Source organism: Alosa pseudoharengus, unplaced genomic scaffold (genome assembly GCF_046254945.1).
Source record: "Alosa pseudoharengus isolate Yale_2024_CS ecotype anadromous, Long Island Sound unplaced genomic scaffold, YU_APseudo_1.1 YU_APseudo_1.1_scf_5, whole genome shotgun sequence".
Classification (NCBI taxonomy): Eukaryota; Metazoa; Chordata; class Actinopteri; order Clupeiformes; family Clupeidae; genus Alosa; species Alosa pseudoharengus.
Window position 1 is genome coordinate 42417975 of NW_027468837.1, and position 25699 is coordinate 42443673.

At 44.3% G+C, this 25699-nt stretch overlaps 1 protein-coding gene across 2 annotated transcripts in view; it reads right to left on the bottom strand.

The window, feature by feature from the left end:
• Positions 1 to 277: 277 nt before the first annotated feature.
• Positions 278 to 25699, bottom strand: part of nelfcd (negative elongation factor complex member C/D) — a 56069-nt gene continuing 30647 nt past the window's right edge. For both annotated transcript variants that reach the window (XM_076268372.1, XM_076268373.1), the window contains 5 exons: positions 19749 to 19863; positions 4865 to 4960; positions 4262 to 4402; positions 3059 to 3188; positions 278 to 659 (listed from right to left, as the gene is read on the bottom strand). In XM_076268372.1, the coding sequence (XP_076124487.1) occupies positions 625 to 659; positions 3059 to 3188; positions 4262 to 4402; positions 4865 to 4960; positions 19749 to 19863 (517 nt within the window). In that variant the 3' untranslated portion in view covers positions 278 to 624. The remainder of the gene's footprint in view (positions 660 to 3058; positions 3189 to 4261; positions 4403 to 4864; positions 4961 to 19748; positions 19864 to 25699) is intronic.

Here is a 25699-nt window from a genome sequence, read left to right on the forward strand (position 1 = left end):
CAGCGCATGTTAGGACATGATATCGTGCACACTCACACACACACACTCACACACAGACACACACACACTCTCACACACACAGATCTTCTCCACTTTATTCACAGCGGATGTTAGGACATGATATCGTAAGGAGATGCGGAACCAAAGTGGATACGAATCAGACAGATTCTCCTCACACTCACACTCTCACACACATACACAAAAACACACACACACACACACACACACACACACACAAACAAGCACACACAAAAAAACACACACATACCTCTTTTTCCACAATCAGCACCTTTATTACAGGCGTCATCACTGGAATACAAAATGTTACATTAAAAAACACACACACACACACTATGGAAACCTCCCTGCCAAACACACACACTCTCCAAACACACACACACTCCAAACACACACACACACTCCAGTCTTTAGCTGAATACAGATTCTCTTCATGCACACACACACACACACAGGGAGTCATAGACGCTCACACACGTGAAGAATCTCACAGCTGATGCAGAGTTCAATCCTCGCTGATGCCTGGGCACTGGCGCAATCCTATTGGCTGGCCTCCCTGTGACAGCACAGCCAGCTCCGTTCTGATTGGTTAACTGCTGGAATGCCTCAGTTGATCATGATGAAGTTGGACTTACAGTGAGCTGGAAGAGAACAGCAGCCAATCACATTGCGGCAATTCATGAGCGTGCGTGTGTCTGCGCGCATGTGTTTGAGTGTGTGTGTGTGAGTCTGTGTGTGTGTGTGTGTGCGGCTAGCAGTAGCCAATCAGAGCAAGAGCAAGCAGCTGAAGAGGATAAGACACTAATCCAGTCTCTCTCCAGGCTCTACACAGGTTAGGCCTACTACATAGTCTGCCTATTAGCCTGAGCCAGCTGTTCCCAAACGTTTTCCCGCGGACCACCACCTTCTACATCCTGACTCGGCTCGCGTACCCCCACCATCCAACACATAAAAACGTAACTCATTCTATTGACGCATTCTAGGCATCATGTTTAATTAGCTGCCCTACATGATAACAAATAACAAAATCAGAATGTGCAACTGGTCTCTGAGCTCTCACGCTAAAAAAAACAGTGTGGAGAACCACATTATGAAACACAAAGAACAAAGAGAACCTAGGCTTAAGATTTTAATTTTTAACACTTTTCCAACATTGCCCTTTTCATCTCTAGTGCCCCCTAGTGGACACTCACGTACTACCGTTTGGGAATCCCTGGCCTTGGTTACTTAGTATGCGGAAGGCAGCGATTCTTTTAACCACACTCACACCTACACACACACACACACACACACCTACACACACACACACACACACACACACACACACACACACACACACACACACACACACACACACACACACACACACACACACACACTACCCTAAAGCCATAAATGTGTTTTGTGTGCGAGAAGCACATAGTATAGTGTAGTATAGTGTAGTCTAGGCCTGCAGGTAACGCATGTATAGTGTAGTATAGTGTAGTTTAGGCCTGCAGGTAACGCATGTATAGTGTAGTCTAGTATAGTGTAGTCTAGGCCTGCAGGTAACGCATGTATAGTGTAGTGTAGTGTAGTTTAGGCCTGCAGGTAACGCATGTATAGTGTAGTCTAGTATAGTGTAGTCTAGGCCTGCAGGTAACGCATGTATAGTATAGTATAGTGTAGTGTAGTCTAGGCCTGTAGGTAACGCATGTATAGTATAGTGTAGTATAGTGTAGTCTAGGCCTGCAGGTAACGCATGTATAGTGTAGTATAGTGTAGTTTAGGCCTGCAGGTAACGCATGTATAGTGTAGTCTAGGCCTGCAGGTAACGCATGTATAGTGTAGTATAGTGTAGTCTAGTCCTGCAGGTAACGCATGTATAGTGTAGTATAGTATAGTGTAGTATAGTGTAGTCTAGGCCTGCAGGTAACGCATGTATAGTGTAGTATAATGTAGTCTAGGCCTGTAGGTAACGCATGTATAGTGTAGTATAGTGTAGTCTAGTCCTGCAGGTAACGCATGTATAGTGTAGTATAGTGTAGTATAGTGTAATATAGTGTAGTATAGTGTAGTGTAGGCCTGTAGGTAACGCATGTATAGTGTAGTGTAGTATAGTGTAATCTAGTGTAGTCTAGTCCTGCAGGTAACGCATGTATAGTGTAGTATAGTGTAGTGTAGGCCTGTAGGTAACACATGTATAGTATAGTGTAGTATAGTGTAGTCTAGACCTGTAGGTAACGCATGTATAGTGTAGTGTAGTATAGTGTAATCTAGTGTAGTCTAGGCCAGCAGGTAACGCATGTATAGTGTAGTATAGTGTAGTGTAGTATAGTGTAGTGTAGTATAGTGTAGTCTAGGCCTGCAGGTAACGCATGTATAGTATAGTGTAGTATAGTGTAGTATAGTGTAGTACAGTGTAGTCTAGGCCTGCAGGTAACGCATGTATAGTATAGTGTAGTATAGTGTAGTGTAGTATAGTGTAGTCTAGGCCTGCAGGTAACGCATGTATAGTGTAGTATAGTGTAGTATAGTGTATTACAGTGTAGTCTGGGCCTGCAGGTAACGCATGTATAGTAGTGTAGTGTAGTCTAGGCCTGTAGGTAACGCGTGTATAGTGTAGTATAGTGTAGTCTAGGCTTGTAGGTAACGCATGTATAGTATAGTGTAGTGTAGTATAGTGTACTCTAGGCAACTATAGGGCAACAGAGTCTGATAACGTTAGACGACATGCTTTATGAGGGCAACAGAGTCTGATAACGTTAGACGACATGCTTTATAACGTTAGACGGCATAGGGAACAAAACGGGAGCAGGACGGGATTCGGGAGTCTTTCTGTCGGGATTTTGCGGGGCAGGACTTTTTTTTTGGGGGGGGGGGGGGGGGCAGTCACGTGATCGGGATATGACGGGAGTATTTTCGTGGACTCGGGATGGGATGGGAGCGACAATTGATTCCTGTGTCACCCTGTGTGTGTGTGTGTGTCTCTGTGTGTGTGCGTGTCTCTCTGTGTGTGCGTGTGTGTGTGTGTGTGTGCATGTGTATGTGCGTGCCTCACCGATAAACTCGGCCACAGGGTCGTGTTCCCCCTCGGTGCGGATGGTCCCAGCGATGCTGTCGTTCTCCAGGATGGGGAGGAAAAGCTGCACAAAGTCTGACGTGTACGGAGGAGCAATCACATCCAGAACCTGCACAACGCACACACCAGCTCTCAGTGAGTGTGAGTGTGTGTGTGTGTGTATACCTATGTGATGAAGTATCTGATGAGGGAGATGTCCGTGTGTGTGTGTGTGTCCGTCTGTGTGTGTGTGTGTGTGTGTGTGTGTGTGTGTGTGTGTGTGTGTGTGTGTGTGTGTGTGTATACCTGTGTATATATTGTAGCGTAGTATAGGCCTGCAGGTAACGCATGTATAGTATAGTGTAGTATAGTATAGTGTAGTATAGTGTAGTCTAGGCCTGCAGGTAACGCATGTATAGTGTAGTATAGTATAGTGTAGTATAGGCCTGCAGGTAACGCATGTATAGTGTAGTATAGGCCTGCAGGTAACACATGTATAGTGTAGTATAGGCCTGCAGGTAACGCATGTATAGTGTAGTATAGGCCTGCAGGTAACGCATGTATAGTGTAGTATAGGCCTGCAGGTAACACATGTATAGTATAGTATAGTGTAGTGTAGTGTGTGTATACCTCTGTGATGAAGTATCTGATGAGGGAGATGTCTGTGTTGAGTGTGTGTGTGTGTGTGTGTGTGTGTGTGTGTGTGTGTGTGTATATACCTCTGTGATGAAGTATCTGATGAGGGAGATGTCTGTGTTGAGTGTGTGTGTGTGTGTGTGTGTGTGTGTGTGTGTGTGTGTGTGTGTATACCTCTGTGATGAAGTATCTGATGAGGGAGATGTCTGTGTTGAGTGTGAGTGTGTGTGTGTGTGTGTGTGTGTGTGTGTGTGTATACCTCTGTGATGAAGTATCTGATGAGGGAGATGTCTGTGTTGAGTGTGAGTGTGTGTGTGTGTGTGTGTGTGTGTGTGTATACCTCTGTGATGAAGTATCTGATGAGGGAGATGTCTGTGTTGAGTGTGTGTGTGTGTGTGTGTGTGTGTGTGTGTGTATACCTCTGTGATGAAGTATCTGATGAGGGAGATGTCTGTGTTGAGTGTGTGTGTGTGTGTGTGTGTGTGTGTGTGTGTATACCTCTGTGATGAAGTATCTGATGAGGGAGATGTCTGTGTTGAGTGTGTGTGTGTGTGTGTGTGTGTATACCTCTGTGATGAAGTATCTGATGAGGGAGATGTCTGTGTTGAGTTTCTCCAGACACTTGCGGATGTAGCTGACCACTGGCAGCACGAAACCACGACTCAGCAGGTGGACCATCCTGTCCAGCAAAGTCTTCTTCAACTCCAGCTATACACACACACACACACACGCGCACGCGCACGCGCACGCACACACACAGACACAGACACAGACACAGACACAGACACAGACACAGACACAGACACAGACACAGACACAGACACAGACACAGACACGCGCACACGCACACGCAGACGCAGACGCACGCGCACGCGCACGCGCACGCGCACACGCACACGCACACGCACACGCACACGCACACGCACACACACACAGACACAGACACAGACACACACACACACACACACACACGCACACACGCACGCGCACACACACACACGCACACACACACACACACACACACACAGACACACACACGCGCACAACCACACCAGATCATCAGATTCATATACACCATTATACTTGGGGAGCTGAGCAATTTACCACTCACATGCTTACACACACAATTTACCAGTAAGTGTGTGTGTGTGTGTGTGTGTGTGTGCTTACCTGCTCCATCACGTCTAGCTGTGAGTGTTCCGTCTCAAACAGTTTAATGAGCAGCTGGAGGACCTGAGGATGCAGGAGTTGATGACATGTACTGATCTGCAGAGAGAACACACACACACACGCGCACACACACACAACATTTTCTTAATAATCCAACAGATTACAGCAGTTCAGTTTCCCCAACACACACACACAATTAATAAAAAAAATTTTATTTCTACTATATCAGATATTCTCTAAAGTTGAGCTGCTTTCATTAATGAGAAATCCTTCAATAAGCTTCCTAGGTGTGTGTGTGTGTGTGTGTGTGTGTGTGTGTGCCAATAAGCTTCCTAGTTGTGCGTGGGATCTGAGCAGCTACGAGGTCCACACACCCACACACACACACCTGTCCACCTGGCACTATTGGACGAGGTAACAGCAGGGCTTAATTTGAGCCGGAACACACCGGAACATGTTCCGGCACCTCCGACGTTGGATCCAGAACCTTTTTTAGTCAACCTGTCAACTCTTACGTCAATATAAAAAATAAATCGCCTAAACGAAAAATAAATAAATGACTGTTTGTGTAGTGTTCAATGTTGATTCTTATTCGTTTCTTATTAGTCTTTAGAAATAGGAAAGACCAAACAGGATGCAACAAGCTAATGGAGGATTTGAAAGCGCTTTATCCACAGTATTGGTCACAGGAGGGTGACGCTGTTCGGGGAGAGAGAAGTTGAGACGCTCTGCCAGCAGCTTTGCATCGATAGCCCGCGGAATGTCATCAGGGCTTTCAGGGAATACCACCTCTACCATCGATAGCACGCGGAATGTCATCATCTCTACCATCTCCTCCCCATTTGCCTTGTCGTTCCGCCGCTTGCCCGGTTCAACCCCTTTCCTTTCGTGAGGTCATGGATTTCTAAAGGACATAGAGCTGCACTGGACACAAGGTGTAGAGAAAGAAGCAGGTAATGGAGGCCGGGGGTCTGGATGCTGTATGGGCCATTTTGGACAAGTAGGCCTAGTAACGGTAGGAAGAAATCGCGCTTCCACACTGTATCTAGTTGATCATTGATTACTGGGTGTGGGTGGTCATCATTGCAATATATAGCAGACTTTAGCGCCGAGGCTATTAGCCCCTTGTTGGACTGTTTTGTTGGTTCCCCCCTCCTGTTTTTCCGGTCTGTGGGCGCGCTTGTGTGTGTGTGTGTGTGTGTGTGTGTGTGTGTGTGTGTGTGTGTGTGTGTGTGTGTGTGTGTGTGTGCGCGCGTGAGTGTTTGTGTCTCCCGCTCCCTCTCTGTGTCATATTATGTGTCTGTTCCGATGTGTTTTGATTGGGGGAGGTGTCCAGGGGGGAATAGGGGTTCAGATAGGTATTCAGATATGTCAATTAGAAATTACTAATCATTCCACGCTGTATCTAGTTGATTATTGATTACTGGGTGGTCATCATTGCAATATATAGCATACTATAGCCTATATATTTTTATTTCAGCCTATGCGTGTTTGTCCAGTTGTTGACGATAATTTGATAATGGATAATTGCTGTTTTTTTTTTTTTTACATTTTACACCCATGCAGTGCAGTGTGTTGCAAGTTCTGAAGTTAATAAACATTGCCCTGGTGTACACACGGCGTTGTTTAGTTTTTTTAGTCAGAGCTACTGTACGCAGGTTTTTTTTGTTGTTGGTCCGTAACCTCAAATCCCCGTTTTGAGTCGCCGGATCCACCCCACCTTTACGCTCCGGCTCCTCCCACTTTACAAATTAAGCACTGGGTAACACACACACACACACACATGCACACACACACACACACACACACCAGTGTTGTAGTACTCGAGTCCGAGTCATGAGCTAAATTTAAACACACGTGACTTGACTTGGACTTGAGCACTGAATGACTCGAACTTGGACTCGTACATTCAGACCATGCAGACTCGGAAATTGAGACGAGGACTCGACTTTTTTTGCAATGTCATTAGGCTATAATGTAATTGTAATATGTCATTAGAATAATATTATTGCAATGGAATGTTACTGCTTCATGTCATACATCACACATCATGTCATGTTCCTACAATAACGGACGTTAACTTTAATGGCTAATTTCTAGTTTTAAATGAAATCAAGGAAAACCGAATGTTCCACTTCCTACACAACGAACAACAACAAATCAGAGCCCGTCTACAGAGAGCCTGGCCACTCCGTATTAAGTCCCACTGTACCGAATTTTGGTTGCATTTCCACCAGATTTTCACTGGGGGCGATCGCCATGAGTGCAGAATGAATGGGAGTCAATGGAGCTAGACGGCTAAATTTGTCTCTTTCACCTGATTGTCGTTGACAAATCTCAGATTTGATTGTAGTTTGTATAACTTCAACATGGGTTATAGGTCAAAAGTTGAATGAACGAGTACTTATGTCCTTTTGTTTTCTTACAGGTTGGGTCGTTGTTGCCCATAACACGCTAGCATTGTGCTAATGAGTGACGTCATTGACATGTTTGAAAGGCTTTTTAGAACAATTAAGTGACTTTAAAAAATATAATACTCAACCAAGTGTATTTTCTTTGCCTCCCCTTTCCAATACAATATTCAAATGATTTGAAAAAAAATAATATCCCGAGAAAAGTGGATTTTGAGGGGTACAGCTCCATAGACCTCCATGCATTCTGCACTCGTGGACGAGCGCCCTCATGTGGAACTGTCACAGTAAATAAAAACCTCAGTAAATACAAGTAGGCTATTGTTACGTCTTCCGGAACTGCTCCCCCTGCTTTATATTCACGAGCACACACCATATCAGACAGCTGATAAGAACGGTATTGTTGCGTCATCCGGAACTTTTTCCCTGGCCGGAACAAATTCACTGTGACAGAACCACAGAAGGAACTGCAACCAGTTCAGAAACCGGAAGTTTTCCGAGAGTGGCAGTTCTCCCCTTATTAGACATTAGGCGTGTTCGACTTGGACTGAGTCTGACTTTCTACGTAAACGTGATCTTCAGAGGCTAGCCGGGAGGAGCTACAACAGAGGGCAGCTCATCCCGAACAGACAGGCTACAGTCTGCCTGACGTGACTCGCGGAAGACATCGCGGGAGATATCGCGGAATTTTGTTTGCAATAAACACAGCAGAACTTTCATTCTTACACATTAAAATGAGCATGATGACTGACGAAATAAATTCTTATGATGTAGTTTAAATAAACCACACTGGTATACAGTTAACAGGCCTGCATTGTAGCACATACATTCAATATCAAGTGTTTCCCCTATATGTGTGTCTATCTATTTGGTCAACAGCAGAAAATAACAGAATATCCAAACGTTTTCAGTAGGCTAGCCTACCATTGTTCGAAATCACGTATAAGAAGGTATCCCCCTTCGATTTCTGTTTATTTTCGCATATTCCAACATAAGGAAGCACCATGAGACTCCCGTCAAAATCGTCATGAGGACATTCCTCCCAAATGGCCCTATCACGTCTTTGAACTGACGTCATGAGGTCGTGTTTTAGCTCGTGCAGCTCGTGGAAGGCAACTGCAAGATCTGTCTGCAGGCTAAGACTCCCGCGATATTTTAGGGTCACGTGGTGTCACCTCCACTTTGTCCCTCCCCGGCTGACAGAAGTCGGACAGAATTTCTAACCAGTAAGCATTGCGTCCATCCCAGCATGCATCACATCAAGTCAGATCTGCACAGATCTGCCTCAAGTCGAACACGCCTATTCTCTGAACAAATTGACCGTTCGCAAAAGCCACGCCCCCTAGTTATTGTTACTACGCCCGTCAAACTCAGAACGGAGTTGTCTAGAAATTCAATGGTACAGTATATTAATATTAGCTGTGCTAGATAGACTTGCATGCATGTTACAAGGACACTGGGCCATGTCATGTAAGGAACATGGTGCTGCCAAAAAACGGAAACATAGCCTACATTGCAGAGCCACTTCAACTTTATTATTATATGGTGAATAAATGTTACACGACTGTGCACAGCCTACTGATCTATAAAGATCAGTGGCACAGCCCCATGCTTCTCTGACGTGACGAAGCTAGCACGTTATTAGCAGCGGTTAGCTAACTATGCTAACGTTAGTTATCTACAAGTCTCCTCCAAGTGACACCAAGGGCGTGGGAAGGGGGGTGCTGAGGGTGCTGCAGCACCCCCTGCTGGCAGGAGATAGATTTTTAAAAAATATTAAATACATGTTTAAATAATTACTAATTCGCTGTCTGACATTATTTATATTTTTGTATGTGAAATGATGAGTCAAATAACAAAAAAGGGTTATGGATAGGTTCGAATATAGGCTACTAAAAATGAACAGTTATAGAGATCAACGTGAACGTGAGTCAGTTACTGTAAGAACCGTAGTGTGGTTTCAGCTAGGCCTATGTGATAGCGATCTACGGTTGATATACGTCTACATATTCTATGCGATTTACACGTTCAAAAAAGCATGGATAAGCTGAAAGAAACTTTAATTGTGTTTTACAGTTTTGCAAAATTAATAAATGTATAGCTAGTGAAATCATTTCACTATCCTAGTCGCTAAGATGGAAATTATTAGGACACTTGCTGTGGAGACGACACACTTTAGGCTATTCAGAAATTATTTGCGAGATCATTGCAGCCTGATTATTAGCCTATATTTAAAGCCAAACATCTCTGGTGTGGTTTTGACGATCAGAAAAGTAATTTTCCTTAGCTATACTGAAATAGGCTAATGATGTCAAGTGCGCTTCTGTGGGGTTAGGGTGGGCGAGGTGGCTTCGGATTGCTGTCGCGGAACATTGGAATTTGTGGCTGCCCAGGACTTTTCTAAAACTTCTCTCTATCACCCGCACACCGCGCTAAAATTACGTATTTAGCAGTCAAAATCCGAAACATGTCCAGGAGGGGAGAAATCGTCAGACATCCATTATTTTTGTTATTCAGCACCCCTGGTCAAAAATAGGTTCCCGCGCGCTAGGGGTGGGCGATATATATCGTCTGCGATAATATCGTGATTGTTGTTTTAACGATGTGCAAATTTACATTATCGAGTATTTAAATTACTTATGGGGGAAAACACTCGAAATCACGCATTGAAACCCCATACATTCACTAAATCCAGGAGGTGTATGCAAGAGAAGCCCCGTTGCAGCAGAGCAAGTGTCACATGATCCCTAGTGGGTCCACATTGTCACACACAGGTCTAATGTTTATTTTGTGTAGCAAGATCAAGACGTAGCCTACAAGGGATTTTGTGCAGCTACTTCTGTTCACGTAGCATTGATGAGACAGTCCTTTTTTCCTACATGGTATTATATGGAGAGAAAACATTTGCCTTTGAGTATTTTAGTAGTCAGTTGTAAACAAAGAACTCTTCTCATGTAACCCTTTTGTAAATGGAAAGTTCGCTCTAAATATCTACGTGTATCGATTATGCTAACCGTTAGCATCTCTATGGGATTTCTCATATACATTAGCCATAAGCTAACACATTAGTTTCTATTTTGTAACTTGGAATGCTAGCCTACATGATTTCTCTTGAACAAAACATCGAAGCGAATAACTGAGATGTACTCTGTTGGTCTGCTTAGTTTTACAGTGAATCCTAAGTAAAGGTTTTTGAAAGGAACTTCAGCTTCAAACTTTCTCTTGAGAAACTGAGTAACTCAGACTTTTACAATTTTTTTTAAAGGATATCGACTAATTATCGTTATCGTCAAAATCACAAAAAATATCGAGATATTATTTTTTGTCCATATCGCCCACCCCTACCTGCCGCCTGAGTGACACTCATTTTATATGCAATGCTGGCAATGCTGAAAATGATTAACATCCTTATTTATCTTACTTACATTGAGTTGACTGTGTGGCTAAATCCACAGATGTGGTGGAGCACTGTTTCGTTATGGTTGGCTAAGGACTAACCCTTAACGAAACGAAAAACGTAATCAAGATTGAAAGGCATTTTTCTGTGTATCGGTGTTGTGTTAATCCCACATATGTCATTCGACTGTCCTTTTCAACTCATATCACTATAAAATCCAATAAAACGGGACAAATATCAAGGCTCCCAATACATTTCTATGGAGCCGTAAGGTGAAGTTGATGGGCCATGTCTGCCTGCACGCAAATTTTTTTTTTTGTAGGGTGGTAGGGGAAGAGTCCCACCCTACTCGCCCTGTGATTGGCCAGCTGAGGCTAGAAGGCTACTACCTCGTCCGTTTCTATAGAGCATCACAGTCCCGCCCCTCCTCGGAGAGAGCTTAGTTTCCGGAAGTAAATTTCCCATTGATTTCTCCCATTGACATTTTGGAAAGATCCGTATCTAAAGAGTTTTAGAGCATGTCTTAGGCTAATCAGCTACAGAGTAACTCATAAGCATACAACATATCATTTCGAGTGAAAAAACGAAGAGAAAGTCCAAAAAAAGTCAAAGGTACAAGACTGTACATATTTTCATTTCCGAGCAAAGGAACTACTCATCCCATAAACCACCGCGCGTCACTGAATAATATATAAGCAATGCACGAACCATTTTATATCGTGTGTGTGAAAACGGTTAACGTTAGCAACATTGTGCAGTGCTTCATCCTGATGCATGGACCGCTGCTCTTGGACCACCATATTCAGTTTGCTGTGAATTATTACGCAAAATGTTCATTAAATGTACGAAGAAGTATTACTAGGTTAATGATTGATGATATGACTCGTACAGTATGAAGGCTACAGTAGCCTAGCTAATGTTAACTAGCATTACCAACCTCCCTGCAAAACTCACCACACAACTTTGTAGGTCTTGTCCCTCATGCTGGCCCTTACAAAACCCACAAGCTAACCCTCAGACACACAACAGTCAATAATGTGACCCGATTTAAAGTGGTTTTCACCCCTTTGGATAACCTTGATTTCGTCCTTGAAACAGTGAAATATTCACGGGGGCATGGACGGTTTGCTAACCATTTTACTGCAGTGTCTAGCTGCTAGCCGGTGGTAGCATCCAGCTTGCATGTGCTATCAGCTAGCTAGCTAGTTCAAAAGTTGAAGTACTTATTGAGATACAGGGCTTTTTATGCCTCGACTGAGTTGATGTTTCCTATAAACAACAATTCATGTTCATAGAAACAACAAGGTCACTAAAACATTATATTAACGTTAGCAGCATTATAATGACATTCTAATGTCTGAAAGGCTAATGATTAGCCTATCGGCTACCTGAAAAGTTAAGTGTTTAAACTAGCATGTACAGTGTTCTATTTGATGGTGTATTGGCCCTGTCTAAGTTCGTGTGATATATAAACCACAATCCTTGTTGATACAAGTACCAATGTTCGGCTAGAAAGTTTTTATTCACATTAAGATTTTCGCCATAGGCAGTAAAAGAGTCCGCCATCTTTGTCAATAATTTACACTGATAAAGTTTCAAACTATGATTATAACGGCCTTTCCACCAATCAGAGGCATCACTGTGGGATTGTTTAGGATTGTGGGTAATGAAGTACTTATCCAAGACTTCGCGATTAAAAGACATTTATTTCAAAACAAGGTTAGTGCCCCTTGAATTTTCGCCCTCTATATGACCATATACAATCGCTCAGTACAGCCGTAGCTGGTTTTGAGTCTACCATGTGCAGTTAAGTTTTTATGGCTTATACCCAAATTGTCAATGGAGAAATTGCATTGAATTCTTACTTCCGGAAACTCCTGTGGGCGGGACTGTGATGCTCTATGGAGATTGGTAGTAATCAAATCATTATTCTGGTGGTGGACGTTTAAACAATTTTGCAACTGATAGTTTAAGTTGTCAAAGACTGTAAAATAGGTTGTTTGTATTAGGGGGGTTTGGGGGTTACCCCCCCAACTTATTTTTTTAAATTTCCTACTGATAGGTGATATATATATATATATATATATATATTTGGGTAGTAGTACTGCTATCTAAACTTCGTGAGCCAGAGTCTAACTGACAACTAGCATAGCAACCTGTAGCTAACAAGGATTGCATTGATTAAGGTTAGGGTTGAAGTTGTCAACCAAAGGCTGTAAAATAGCTTGTTTACAGTCTATGTTGTCAACATGATGAATAAGTGTTACGGTATTTAAAGGCACACTATGCAGGTTTTTTAGCTTAACTTATTGAGTGCCAAAAACGTAATATTAGCGTTGAGCTTTTTGAACTAGACACTCTAACACACCTTATATGTGATTTTGGGAACTCTGTGATGAATGGAAATGAAATATATGACAATCAAAAACTCATGAAAACGCACAATCTGGACATTTTGTCATAACTCGTTTGCCGCTTTGGGGCGAATCAGTGACGCATGCACGGTCTATCACTAGGTGGCAGTCTCGCCAGGTCTCGCTGATCACTTCCCGGAAAGTTTCCCGAAGTTTACAGGCAACACTTCATATTTCATGAAAGACGTTATATCTCCATTTCTAGAAAAAAACAGCGATTTTGATGAAAACTAGCCACTGTTTAGCTTGGGATTTCTCAGGAACAGAGGCGTGTAGAAATACACGGTTTGCACCCACTGAGAGCTTAAAGTCTCACCTTTTAAACGAGCAATTGTATGTGTTCATAGCTATAACACAGAATATGCTGTGGCTGTACAAAAATCATCAACAATGGTCTAGATTGCGGACACAGGACAAAGCTTCCGAAAACAGCTTGGCATTCAATGAGTTAATTTTTTTAGCTTAATTTACCTTCATTTAACAGCTCCAGAGTCATTGGAATAGTTATATGACTTTTTTCGGGTTGAATGGTGGCCGTCTCGCTTCCCCCTAGCGCCTGTGAGCGGAAAAACCACCCTTGCAACTTTGGGGCAGCGGGCCGACGGCCTCGGTGTCAAGAAGTATAACGAGTGTAACGAATTCAAATACACATACACGCCAGGCACCGGCTAGAAAAAGGCAGGGATGGAGTTTCTCAGACATTCGTCATGACAGAGCCAGCGAAAAAGAAGCAAAAACCGAGAAAACAGTAAGGAAATTGCCAATACTGCATAGTTTACCTTTAAGGGGGTTTGGGGGGTTTCCCCTCCAACTTATTTTTATAAATTCCCTACTGATATAGCGCTAGCTACTGAGCCAGAACCAAACTGACAACCTGTAGTGCTAGATAGCAGGGATAGCATTAAGGTAACTAGGTTATCAGGGTAATATAAAATTGAACTGACATAATTTATTAACAGGAGTTTAGAACTGTATATTTGCTGCAGGCTTAAAACATTTCATAGTCAGACATTTAGGTGGGATATTTTATAATTTCCTATGGCTGATACTAGTGATAGAAGCCCATCAGTTTTGTCTTTTGATTTTTTTAACGTTCCCCTCCGATTTAGCCAGAAGGGCAGCAACTGTCAATCATGCATAACCCCAGCCAATCACAGACAGAGTAGGGCGTATTCTCATGCATATCCCAGCCAATCACAGACAGAGTAGGGCGGTATTGGCCAATCACAGACAGTCTTCCGCTACCACCCTACAAAAAAAATTTCGCATGGCGCACAGAGCTACTGGACTGCCATTGGCTCATCTGCGTTCAATGGGCGGGGTTTTGCGAACGGTCAATTGCAGCTTGCGTGTCACAGCTTTCTGAAGTGGTTTGTGTGTCCATTGTGAAATGTAATTCTCAATTCTTCTGGAAGCCTAAATAAACCCAACAATGTAGCTTGGTTGGACACGCTTGGTTTTTACTCCAGTAAGCTAACGCTAATCCTAGAGTCATTGGTCACCAGCTTTGTTACGTCCAAGGTAAAATAACATTAGTGTAATGGGTAGAGAAAATGGCCTCTTATATTAGTTTAGATAAACAGTTACCCCCCTCCTATTTTTTATTTGATTACATTTAAGATAACATCTCCATGTATTTCACTTCATGCCGGTAGATGGCGATATTGCACTGCTTTACCGTAGTGGGTTGCCGTGAAGACGGTAGCTCGAGCACTCAGAAATAAACGTCCAGCGCTTGAGAAAGACATCATTTCTGTATCTCCACTTCTTTTCAACCCACACCACAGGTATATTTTTAAACCTTTCCAATTTCTGTTAATATGTATCAAAAACATCATGTCTCACCCCTGTCCCTAAAAAGCAACATCCTAGTGAGCTTAATGACTACAGACCTGTCGCTCTAACATCACATGTGATGAAGACAATGGAGCCACTCGTCTTAGGTATGCTCAGACCCCAGGTACGCCATGCACTAGACCCGTTACAGTTTGCATACCAGGAGAAAGTGGGCGTGGACGATGACATCACTTATCTTCTACACAGGACACATTCTCACCTGGATAAGGGGAAAAGTGCAAATGCAAATGTTCTTTGATTTCAAGTGCTTTTAACACGATCCAACCCCTCAGACTGGGAGACAAGCTCTTGCAGATGGGTGTGGACGCTCACCTGGTAACCTGGATCACAGATTACCTGACGGAGCGACCACAGTTCGTCAGACTGAAGAACTGTTTCTCTGACACTGTGATCAGCAGCACCGGAGTGCCACAGGGAACTGTGCTCTCTCCAGTCCTGTTCACCTTGTACACATCTGACTTCCGCTACAACACTGAGTCATGCCACATGCAGAAGTTTTCTGACGACACTGCAATTGTGGGGTGTATCAGGAACGGGCAGGAGGAGGAGTATAGAAGCCTGGTGGAGGACTTTGTGCAATGGTGCAAACTCAATCATCTCCATCTCAACACTTCAAAGACCAAGGAGATGGTGGTGCATTTCCGCAGATCTAAGCCCACTCTGCTACCAGTCTCCATTGATGGGGTCAATGTCGAGGTGGTAAGCACCTACAAGTACCTGGGTCTCCACCTGGACAATAAACTGGACTGGTCAGCCAACACTGATGCACTCTACAAGAAAGGGCAGAGCAGGCTGTACTTCCTGAGGAGGCTGCGCTCCTTCAATGTGTGCAGCAAGCTCCTCAGGATGTTCTACCAGTCTGTTGTTGCCAGCGTCCTCTTCTATGCAGTGGTATGTTGGGGAGGAAGCACAAAGAAGAAGGATGCGGGGCGACTTGACTAGGCTGGTAAGGAAAGCTGGCTCTGTAGTGGGAGCTGAACTGGAGTGCATCACTTCTGACAAAAGGACCCTGAACAAACTGATCAACATCTTGGACAATGAGTGTCATCCACTCCACAGCACTATTGTTAAGCAGAAGAGCCTGATCGCTCACTGCCTTGCACAACAGACAGACCGAGGTAGTCATTCATCCCCAGGGCCATTGAACGGTTTAATGCATCACTTAAGGGAAGAGGAGAAATAGACTTCTCCGCATAGTCTGTCTGCCTCTTCACCACCTCCAATTGAACGGTCTGTCTACTAGTCACTTTACATTTGTCTTCTGCCTCACTGTTTGCGTAACCTGACCCTAGCCAGATGAATTTCGCTCTGCCTAGCTCCACTCATCCATCTGGGACCAATCCATTGAAGTGTTGCTTCAGAAGGCTGGGCCTAATCAAAAAATGCTTGCATATGATTGAATAAGGCACTTGTCCGTCATCTATTGACGTGCTACTTCAACCACTCACATCGAAGCCAACCCGTGACGCTGATAACAGTCTCACAGTCGCTTCTACGCTATGTCACATCTATGAAACTCCCGCCCTGCGTCCTGATTGGCTGTACCATAAAATCGGTTGCAGAAATCACTCTCAATGGAAGAGGTCCCAGATGGATGTGAGTGAAGCTAGGCGGAGCTAAGCGGAACGAAATTCATCTGGCTAGGGTCAGGTTACTGTTTGTTTGTCTGTGTAGTGTAAAAAGTCATGTCATGTGTAGAAATGTGATTTAGAATGTTTATAAGTATTTGCTGTATACTGTAGCTAACGTTAACGTTAGCGAGCTAGCAGAAGCTAGAAGCTAGTTTAAGTTAGCAAGCTACCGTCAGTTCAGCTTCCGTTCTCTCGTCTTTCTGTATGAACTATAAAAGCGGTATAGCGTCGAGTGAACGTCAGTATTTTAATGTTTAAGTGTATGTAACATGTATGTTAAGTTTCTCAGTACTTTGTACTTTTGTTTGGTTAAGTTGTGCTCCATTCTAATCTACTAGTATATATTGTTAGCCAGAGCCTGTCAGGTTCTCAATGTCCGTTGCCGCCGGTGTTGGCAGTGGGTGTGCGCGTGCATGTATACACACGCAAACGGCAGACAGCGTTGTGTTGGTGAAAGGTTATGACAGTCACATAAACAGCCTCAATCGTATTTTTTATATTATTGTCGTATAGTATTCTAAGTATTTGATTAATGGAAATGTTGTTAATGTATTTGATGAAAGTAAACCAATGTAAACGTTATTTTATGTGTGTTCACTTCTAAAAGTTAATTGATAACATAGCCAAGTAGCCTGTATATATGTAGCCTATACTGGAATGTATTAAGACATTGTATGGTTTAGGACATTGTATGGTTTACATACAATGTCATTCGATGACTAGTGTTATTTGTTGAATCATATTGGATATATTAGTGCTGGGCGGTATGACCAAAAATGTATATCACGGTATTTCTCAAAATTCTTACGGTTTCACGGTATATGACGGTATTTTTTTACCATGCATAATCAGATGTTCACAGCATTTTCTACAGGTTGAGAGAGGAATTGCTGCAGTACATTGACTAAGGATGGTCTATTTTACTGTCATGATGTAGAATAACTCCACACTAGTGGTAATGCAGTTTTGCATGGCCCCAGAAAATGATGCTGTTTACAATGAGCCACTCATGATTCTAATGAAGAATCTAATCAGAATGCAAAGACAATTGCAGTCATAATACAGAACTTTTACTGTGCAAATTTCACAAACATCTTGTATAAAAGCTAATGAAGGCTAATGTTAACTTCATGTGGATGTGGATGTCTTGTTAGCCTGCCATGAGCTTCGGTTCGGTTTGCTAGGCAAAACATGTTCGTTTTGGTGCACTGATGACAGTCAGGATCATTTCTAACTAGCCAGCTAGTATTGCTCAGTGCATGTCTATAACACGCTTTACTGGCTACCTGGATAATTTCAGCGAATATTCTTAAGGTGAGATGAATGATAAGATCATTAAACTTCACTGTTTTCAGTGGGTTGCTAACTAACGACATCACCTACTAGCCAGCTAGTTACAGCTGTTGAACAATCTCAATAGAATTTTCGTGACGGTAAATCCTTTTCAATGCAGTATCCCTTAACGTTTTTCCTTAACTAAAGAAACAATTTAAGGTATTATTCTGTGCAACACCCTTAAATAAACCCCTTACCTAAGGAGAAATTAAGCCTTAAGGGTCATACTTCAGGAGAAAAAACTTAAGGTGTTTTGTGTTTACCCTAACTATGCCTTGCAGTGGCACCATTCGTGCGTGTGAAGAAAGTCCCGTCTGAAACAGTGTCGCGTGGCGCAGCGTTCCAAACGTTGTGTAATCAAATGAACCGGTATGGCGGTATATTAAAAATTCATATCATAACGAAAATATACACCGGTATACGGTGTGAACCGGTATACCGCCCAGCACTAGGATAAATTACTGTCTATTTCATAATATCTAGGTAAAGGGTTTTGTATTGTATTATATGCCAATATTTTCTATATTGGTCTATTTATTGCATTTATTATATTAGTAATGTTTGAAACTATAGTTTATTATATCAGAGGTATTTCAATGTTTATATTATTATAGTATATTTTATAATTGTATATTTTGGAATATGTCCAGTGTCATGCTGTGTGCTAGGCCTGTGCTATCGGTTATTGCTCTCTTGAATGATTTGTACAAAGAAATAAACGTCCAGCGCTTGAGAAAGACATCATTTCTGTATCTCCACTTCTTTCCAACCCACAGTGCTATCCAGCCTGTGGCCTTGTATCTGCCCAGATTCCCCTAGCACGCACACACACACACACACACACACACACACACACACACACACACACACACACACACACACACACACACACACACACACACACACACACACACACACACACACACACACACACACACACACACACACACACACAAACACTGAGGCCGGTAACATTAGCATTGGTGCTATCCAGCCTGTGGTCTTGTCCCCGCCCAGATTCCCCTAGGTCTGAGGCCGGTAACATTAGCATTGGTGCTATCCAGCCTGTGGTCTTGTATCTGCCCAGATTCCCCTAGGTCTGAGGGTGGTAACATTAGCATTGGTGCTATCCAGCCTGTGGTCTTGTATCTGCCCAGATTCCCCTAGGTCTGAGGGTGGTAACATTAGCATTGGTGCTATCCAGCCTGTGGTCTTGTATCTGCCCAGATTCCCCTAGGTCTGAGGGTGGTACCATTAGCATCGGCTGAATGATGGAGACTAATTTCATTTTTGGTCTATTTGTTAAACATAAACGCGAGTATACCAAGTAAATTTATAACATCACTGTAATTGTCTCTTAAAAATGACTCAAATATCGATATCAGCCTTCAAAATCCCATATCGGTCGGGCTCTAGTGCCAGATGTAAAGGTGTTTGTGTGTGTGTGTGTGTGTGTGTGTGTGTGTGTGTGTGTGTGTGTGTGTGTGTGTGTGTGTGTTACCTCGTCCAGTAGTGCCAGATGTAAAGGTGTGTGTGTGTGTGTGTGTGTTACCTCGTCCAGTAGTGCCAGATGTAAAGGTGTGTGTGTGTGTGTGTGTGTGTGTGTTACCTCGTCCAGTAGTGCCAGGTGGACAGGTGTGTGTGTGGGTGTGTGTGTGTGTTACCTCGTCCAGTATTGCCAGGTTGACAGGTGTGTGTGTGTGTGTGTGTGTGTGTGTGTGTGTGTTACCTCGTCCAGTAGTGCCAGGTGGACAGGTGTGTGTGTGTGTGTGTGTGTGTGTGTGTGTGTTACCTCGTCCAGTAGTGCCAGGTGGACAGGTGTGTGTGTGTGTGTGTTACCTCGTCCAGTAGTGCCAGGTGGACAGGTGTGTGGTCAGTCTGCAGCTGAAAGTAGCGCGGCTCCGAGACCGTCCAGTCGACCCACTTCAGCACCCCCATAGCAACCACCGGAAACCTGCAACACACACACACACACACACACACACTCAAATTTCGTCTCGATAGATTTCTCTGCAGCCACTTCTGGTTTGGAATGAACAACTGAGGTGAATTAAAAAAATGACACTTAGGGCCCTATCATGACATTCTAAAGTGCATCGTCACTCGTCAAAAGTCTATTCAAATTTAGTAGGATGTCCAGTTCACATTGGGAGGGGTTTCGTTCTCAAAAGTGGAGCGCATGGCGTAACAAGGTGTTCCTAGGTCTTTTAATGAGTCATATGGGTGTGTTTGGGGCGTAAAATCATTTTAAACCAATGAGAATGACATCTGTCATTCCCTTTAACGGTGCAACGCGCGATATGTCAAATAAATGCATCGGTATTTTGGCATTCAACGGCGCATTTGAAGGAGGCTGCTTGCGAGACCGTATGGAATAGTCATTCTTAAACCATGCTTTACTAAAACCTAGCATAGCCTTCACGCATTTGCACTCGTCTATTATTTGAACTCATTGGCAAAGTGAAACTAACTTCACCAAGGAGTCAGTCAACGACAAGACAGTTATATGCAGTTACTTTCACTATTGACTGACAATGGGTTACCATCGAAAACATAGGCTGGAAAAAGCAACACTTACCCTAATGTTGCTCAAATGACTGAATAAAACAACATTTATCCTGCAGAGGAGTTGCTTATATCTCGTGACAGTGCGTCTTCAGCTGTGCTCCATACGTGTCTCTCGCCTCTCCCCTAATCACTTTTAACCGTCATTACCAATTTGCAAATGATGGTGAATAACTACTCATCATGAGATGTACAGTATTTCGTAATATCTTTATTCTAATTATGTTTCCCATTGTAATCGTGCAATTTAATGCTTTGCATGGACGTGCGCTGGTGTGCGTTCATGAATGATAGAAGGATGGTGCGTGCACCTGCCAATATGACTGTTGACATGCGCTCTTAAAATAGCATATGAACAACTCGCCATTGACTTCTGACCAGGTTTAGGTGGTGTATGATAGCGATTTTTAGACAATGCGCGAGTCCCCTCCCTAGGTTGTTAATGGCCACACCCCTGGGCGCAATGCTTAAAAAATAAACGTGCAAAATACCGAATTCAACTTTCAGCGGGTGAATAATGAGTATTACGCCATGCTCTGGTGACCCAAAATACAGCCCTTAGTATTCGTCCATTTAGTCGGGTCATCATCTATGAGCTAGCGGGCAGTTTGTACGGGCACTCACTCAATCCAGCTGTCGTCAACTTCAGCCTGTAACACTTTAGCCATTCTATCTAGTGCATCATATTTTTCAATGAATAAATACAACCAGAAGGTTTTTCTCACCGAGCGGAGCTCATAGACTGTGCTTTACGTCAAAATAAAAATGTCATTACCGCAATGTCGGGAATTTGACCTCAAAGATACAAATACTCATTGACTGAGAGCCCTAATTTCAGCAATGGGGAAATAGCAAAGTCAATGTTTACTATTTAAATACATGCTTTTAAAGTTATGTTATGTTAATATGATATAATATGCTACTATGTTGCAGAAGACTGTGACAAGACACTAGTTCACTGTAGATACAGCATAGTCTACATATGAAATATACAGCATAGTCTACATATGATATACAGCATAGTCTACATATGATATATACAGCATAGCCTACATATGATAGATACAGCATAGCCTACATATGATATATACAGCATAGTCTACATATGATATATACAGCATAGTCTACATATGATAGTCTACATATGATAGATACAGCATAGCCTACATATGATATATACAGCATAGTCTACATATGATATATACAGCATAGTCTACATATTATAGTCTACATATGATATATACAGCATAGCCTACATATGATATATACAGCATAGTCTACATATGATAGTCTACATATGATATATACAGCATAGCCTACATATGATATATACAGCATAGTCTACATATGATATATACAGCATAGCCTACATATGATATATACAGCATAGTCTACATATGATAGTCTACATATGATATATACAGCATAGTCTACATATGATATATACAGCATAGTCTACATATGATATATACAGCATAGTCTACATATGATATATACAGCATAGTCTACATATGATATATACAGCATAGAGGTGAGAGGTGATAGAGGGATAGATAGAGAGTGCGAAGTTCTCTCTCTCTCACACACACACACACATACACACACACACAGACCGTATGCACTGGTAGAGGGTGCTGAGTTCTCTCACACACACACACACACACTGACCGTATGCACTGGTAGAGGGTGCTGAGTTCTCTCACACACACACACACACACTGACCGTATGCATTGGTAGAGGGTGCTGAGTTCTCTGACACACACACGCGCACACGCACACACACACACACACACTGACCGTATGCACTTGTAGAGGGTGCTGAGTTCTCTGACACACACACGCGCACACGCACACACACGCACACACACACACACACTGACCGTATGCACTGGTAGAGGGTGCTGAGTTCTCTCACACACACACACACACACTGACCGTATGCACTGGTAGAGGGTGCTGAGTTCTCTCACACACACACACACACACTGACCGTATGCATTGGTAGAGGGTGCTGAGTTCTCTGACACACACACGCGCACACGCACACACACACACACACACTGACCGTATGCACTTGTAGAGGGTGCTGAGTTCTCTGACACACACACGCGCACACGCACACACACGCACACACACACACACACTGACCGTATGCACTGGTAGAGGGTGCTGAGTTCTCTCACACACACACACACTGACCGTATGCACTGGTAGAGGGTGCTGAGTTCTCTCACACACACACACACACACTGACCGTATGCACTGGTAGAGGGTGCTGAGTTCTCTCACACACACACACACACACTGACCGTATGCACTGGTAGAGGGTGCTGAGTTCTCTCACACACACACACACACACTGACCGTATGCACTGGTAGAGGGTGCCGAGTTCTCTCACACACACACACACACACTGACCGTATGCACTGGTAGAGGGTGCTGAGTTCTCTGACACACACACGCGCACAAGCACACACACACACACACACACACACACACACACACACACACACACACACACACTGACCATATGCACTGGTAGAGGGTGCTGAGTTCTCTCACACACACACACACACACTGACCGTATGCACTGGTAGAGGGTGCTGAGTTCACTCACACACACACACACACACTGACCGTATGCACTGGTAGAGGGTGCTGAGTTCTCTCACACACACACACACACACACTGACCGTATGCACTGGTAGAGGGTGCTGAGTTCTCTCACACACACACACACACACTGACCGTATGCACTGGTAGAGGGTGCTGAGTTCTCTCACACACACACTGACCGTATGCACTGGTAGAGGGTGCTGAGTTCTCTCACACACACACACACACACTGACCGTATGCACTGGTAGAGGGTGCTGAGTTCTCTCACACACACACACACACACTGACCGTATGCACTGGTAGAGGGTGCTGAGTTCTCTCACACACACACACACACACTGACCGTATGCACTGGTAGAGGGTGCTGAGTTCTCTCACACACACACACACACACTGACCGTATGCACTGGTAGAGGGTGCTGAGTTCTCTCACACACACACACACACACTGACCGTATGCATTGGTAGAGGGTGCTGAGTTCTCTGACACACACACGCGCACACGCACACACACACACACACACTGACCGTATGCACTTGTAGAGGGTGCTGAGTTCTCTGACACACACACGCGCACACGCACACACACGCACACACACACACACACTGACCGTATGCACTGGTAGAGGGTGCTGAGTTCTCTCACACACACACACACTGACCGTATGCACTGGTAGAGGGTGCTGAGTTCTCTCACACACACACACACACACTGACCGTATGCACTGGTAGAGGGTGCTGAGTTCTCTCACACACACACACACACACTGACCGTATGCACTGGTAGAGGGTGCTGAGTTCTCTCACACACACACACACACACTGACCGTATGCACTGGTAGAGGGTGCCGAGTTCTCTCACACACACACACACACACTGACCGTATGCACTGGTAGAGGGTGCTGAGTTCTCTGACACACACACGCGCACAAGCACACACACACACACACACACACACACACACACACACACACACACACACACACTGACCATATGCACTGGTAGAGGGTGCTGAGTTCTCTCACACACACACACACACACTGACCGTATGCACTGGTAGAGGGTGCTGAGTTCACTCACACACACACACACACACTGACCGTATGCACTGGTAGAGGGTGCTGAGTTCTCTCACACACACACACACACACACTGACCGTATGCACTGGTAGAGGGTGCTGAGTTCTCTCACACACACACACACACACTGACCGTATGCACTGGTAGAGGGTGCTGAGTTCTCTCACACACACACTGACCGTATGCACTGGTAGAGGGTGCTGAGTTCTCTCACACACACACACACACACTGACCGTATGCACTGGTAGAGGGTGCTGAGTTCTCTCACACACACACACACACACTGACCGTATGCACTGGTAGAGGGTGCTGAGTTCTCTCACACACACACACACACACTGACCGTATGCACTGGTAGAGGGTGCTGAGTTCTCTCACACACACACACACACACTGACCGTATGCACTGGTAGAGGGTGCTGAGTTCTCTCTCACACACACACACACACTGACCGTATGCACTGGTAGAGGGTGCCGAGTTCTCTCACACACACACACACACACTGACCGTATGCACTGGTAGAGGGTGCTGAGTTCTCTGACACACACACGCGCACAAGCACACACACACACACACACACACACACACACACACACACACACACACACACACACACACACACACACACACACACACACACACACACACAGACCATATGCACTGGTAGAGGGTGCTGAGTTCTCTCACACACACACACACACACACTGACCGTATGCACTGGTAGAGGGTGCTGAGTTCTCTCACACACACACACACACACTGACCGTATGCACTGGTAGAGGGTGCTGAGTTCTCTCACACACACACACACACACTGACCGTATGCACTGGTAGAGGGTGCTGAGTTCTCTCACACACACACACACACACTGACCGTATGCACTGGTAGAGGGTGCTGAGTTCTCTGACACACACACGCGCACAAGCACACACACACACACACACACACACACACACACTGACCGTATGCACTGGTAGAGGGTGCTGAGTTCTCTCACACACACACACACACACTGACCGTATGCACTGGTAGAGGGTGCTGAGTTCTCTCACACACACACACACACACTGACCGTATGCACTGGTAGAGGGTGCTGAGTTCTCTCACACACACACACACACACACACTGACCGTATGCACTGGTAGAGGGTGCTGAGTTCTCTCACACACACACACACACACTGACCGTATGCACTGGTAGAGGGTGCTGAGTTCTCTCACACACACACACACACACTGACCGTATGCACTGGTAGAGGGTGCTGAGTTCTCTCACACACACACACACACACTGACCGTATGCACTGGTAGAGGGTGCTGAGTTCTCTCACACACACACACACACACTGACCGTATGCACTGGTAGAGAGTGCTGAGTTCTCTCACACACACACACACACACACACTGACCGTATGCACTGGTAGAGGGTGCTGAGTTCTCTCACACACACACACACACACACTGACCGTATGCACTGGTAGAGGGTGCTGAGTTCTCTCACACACACACACTGACCGTAT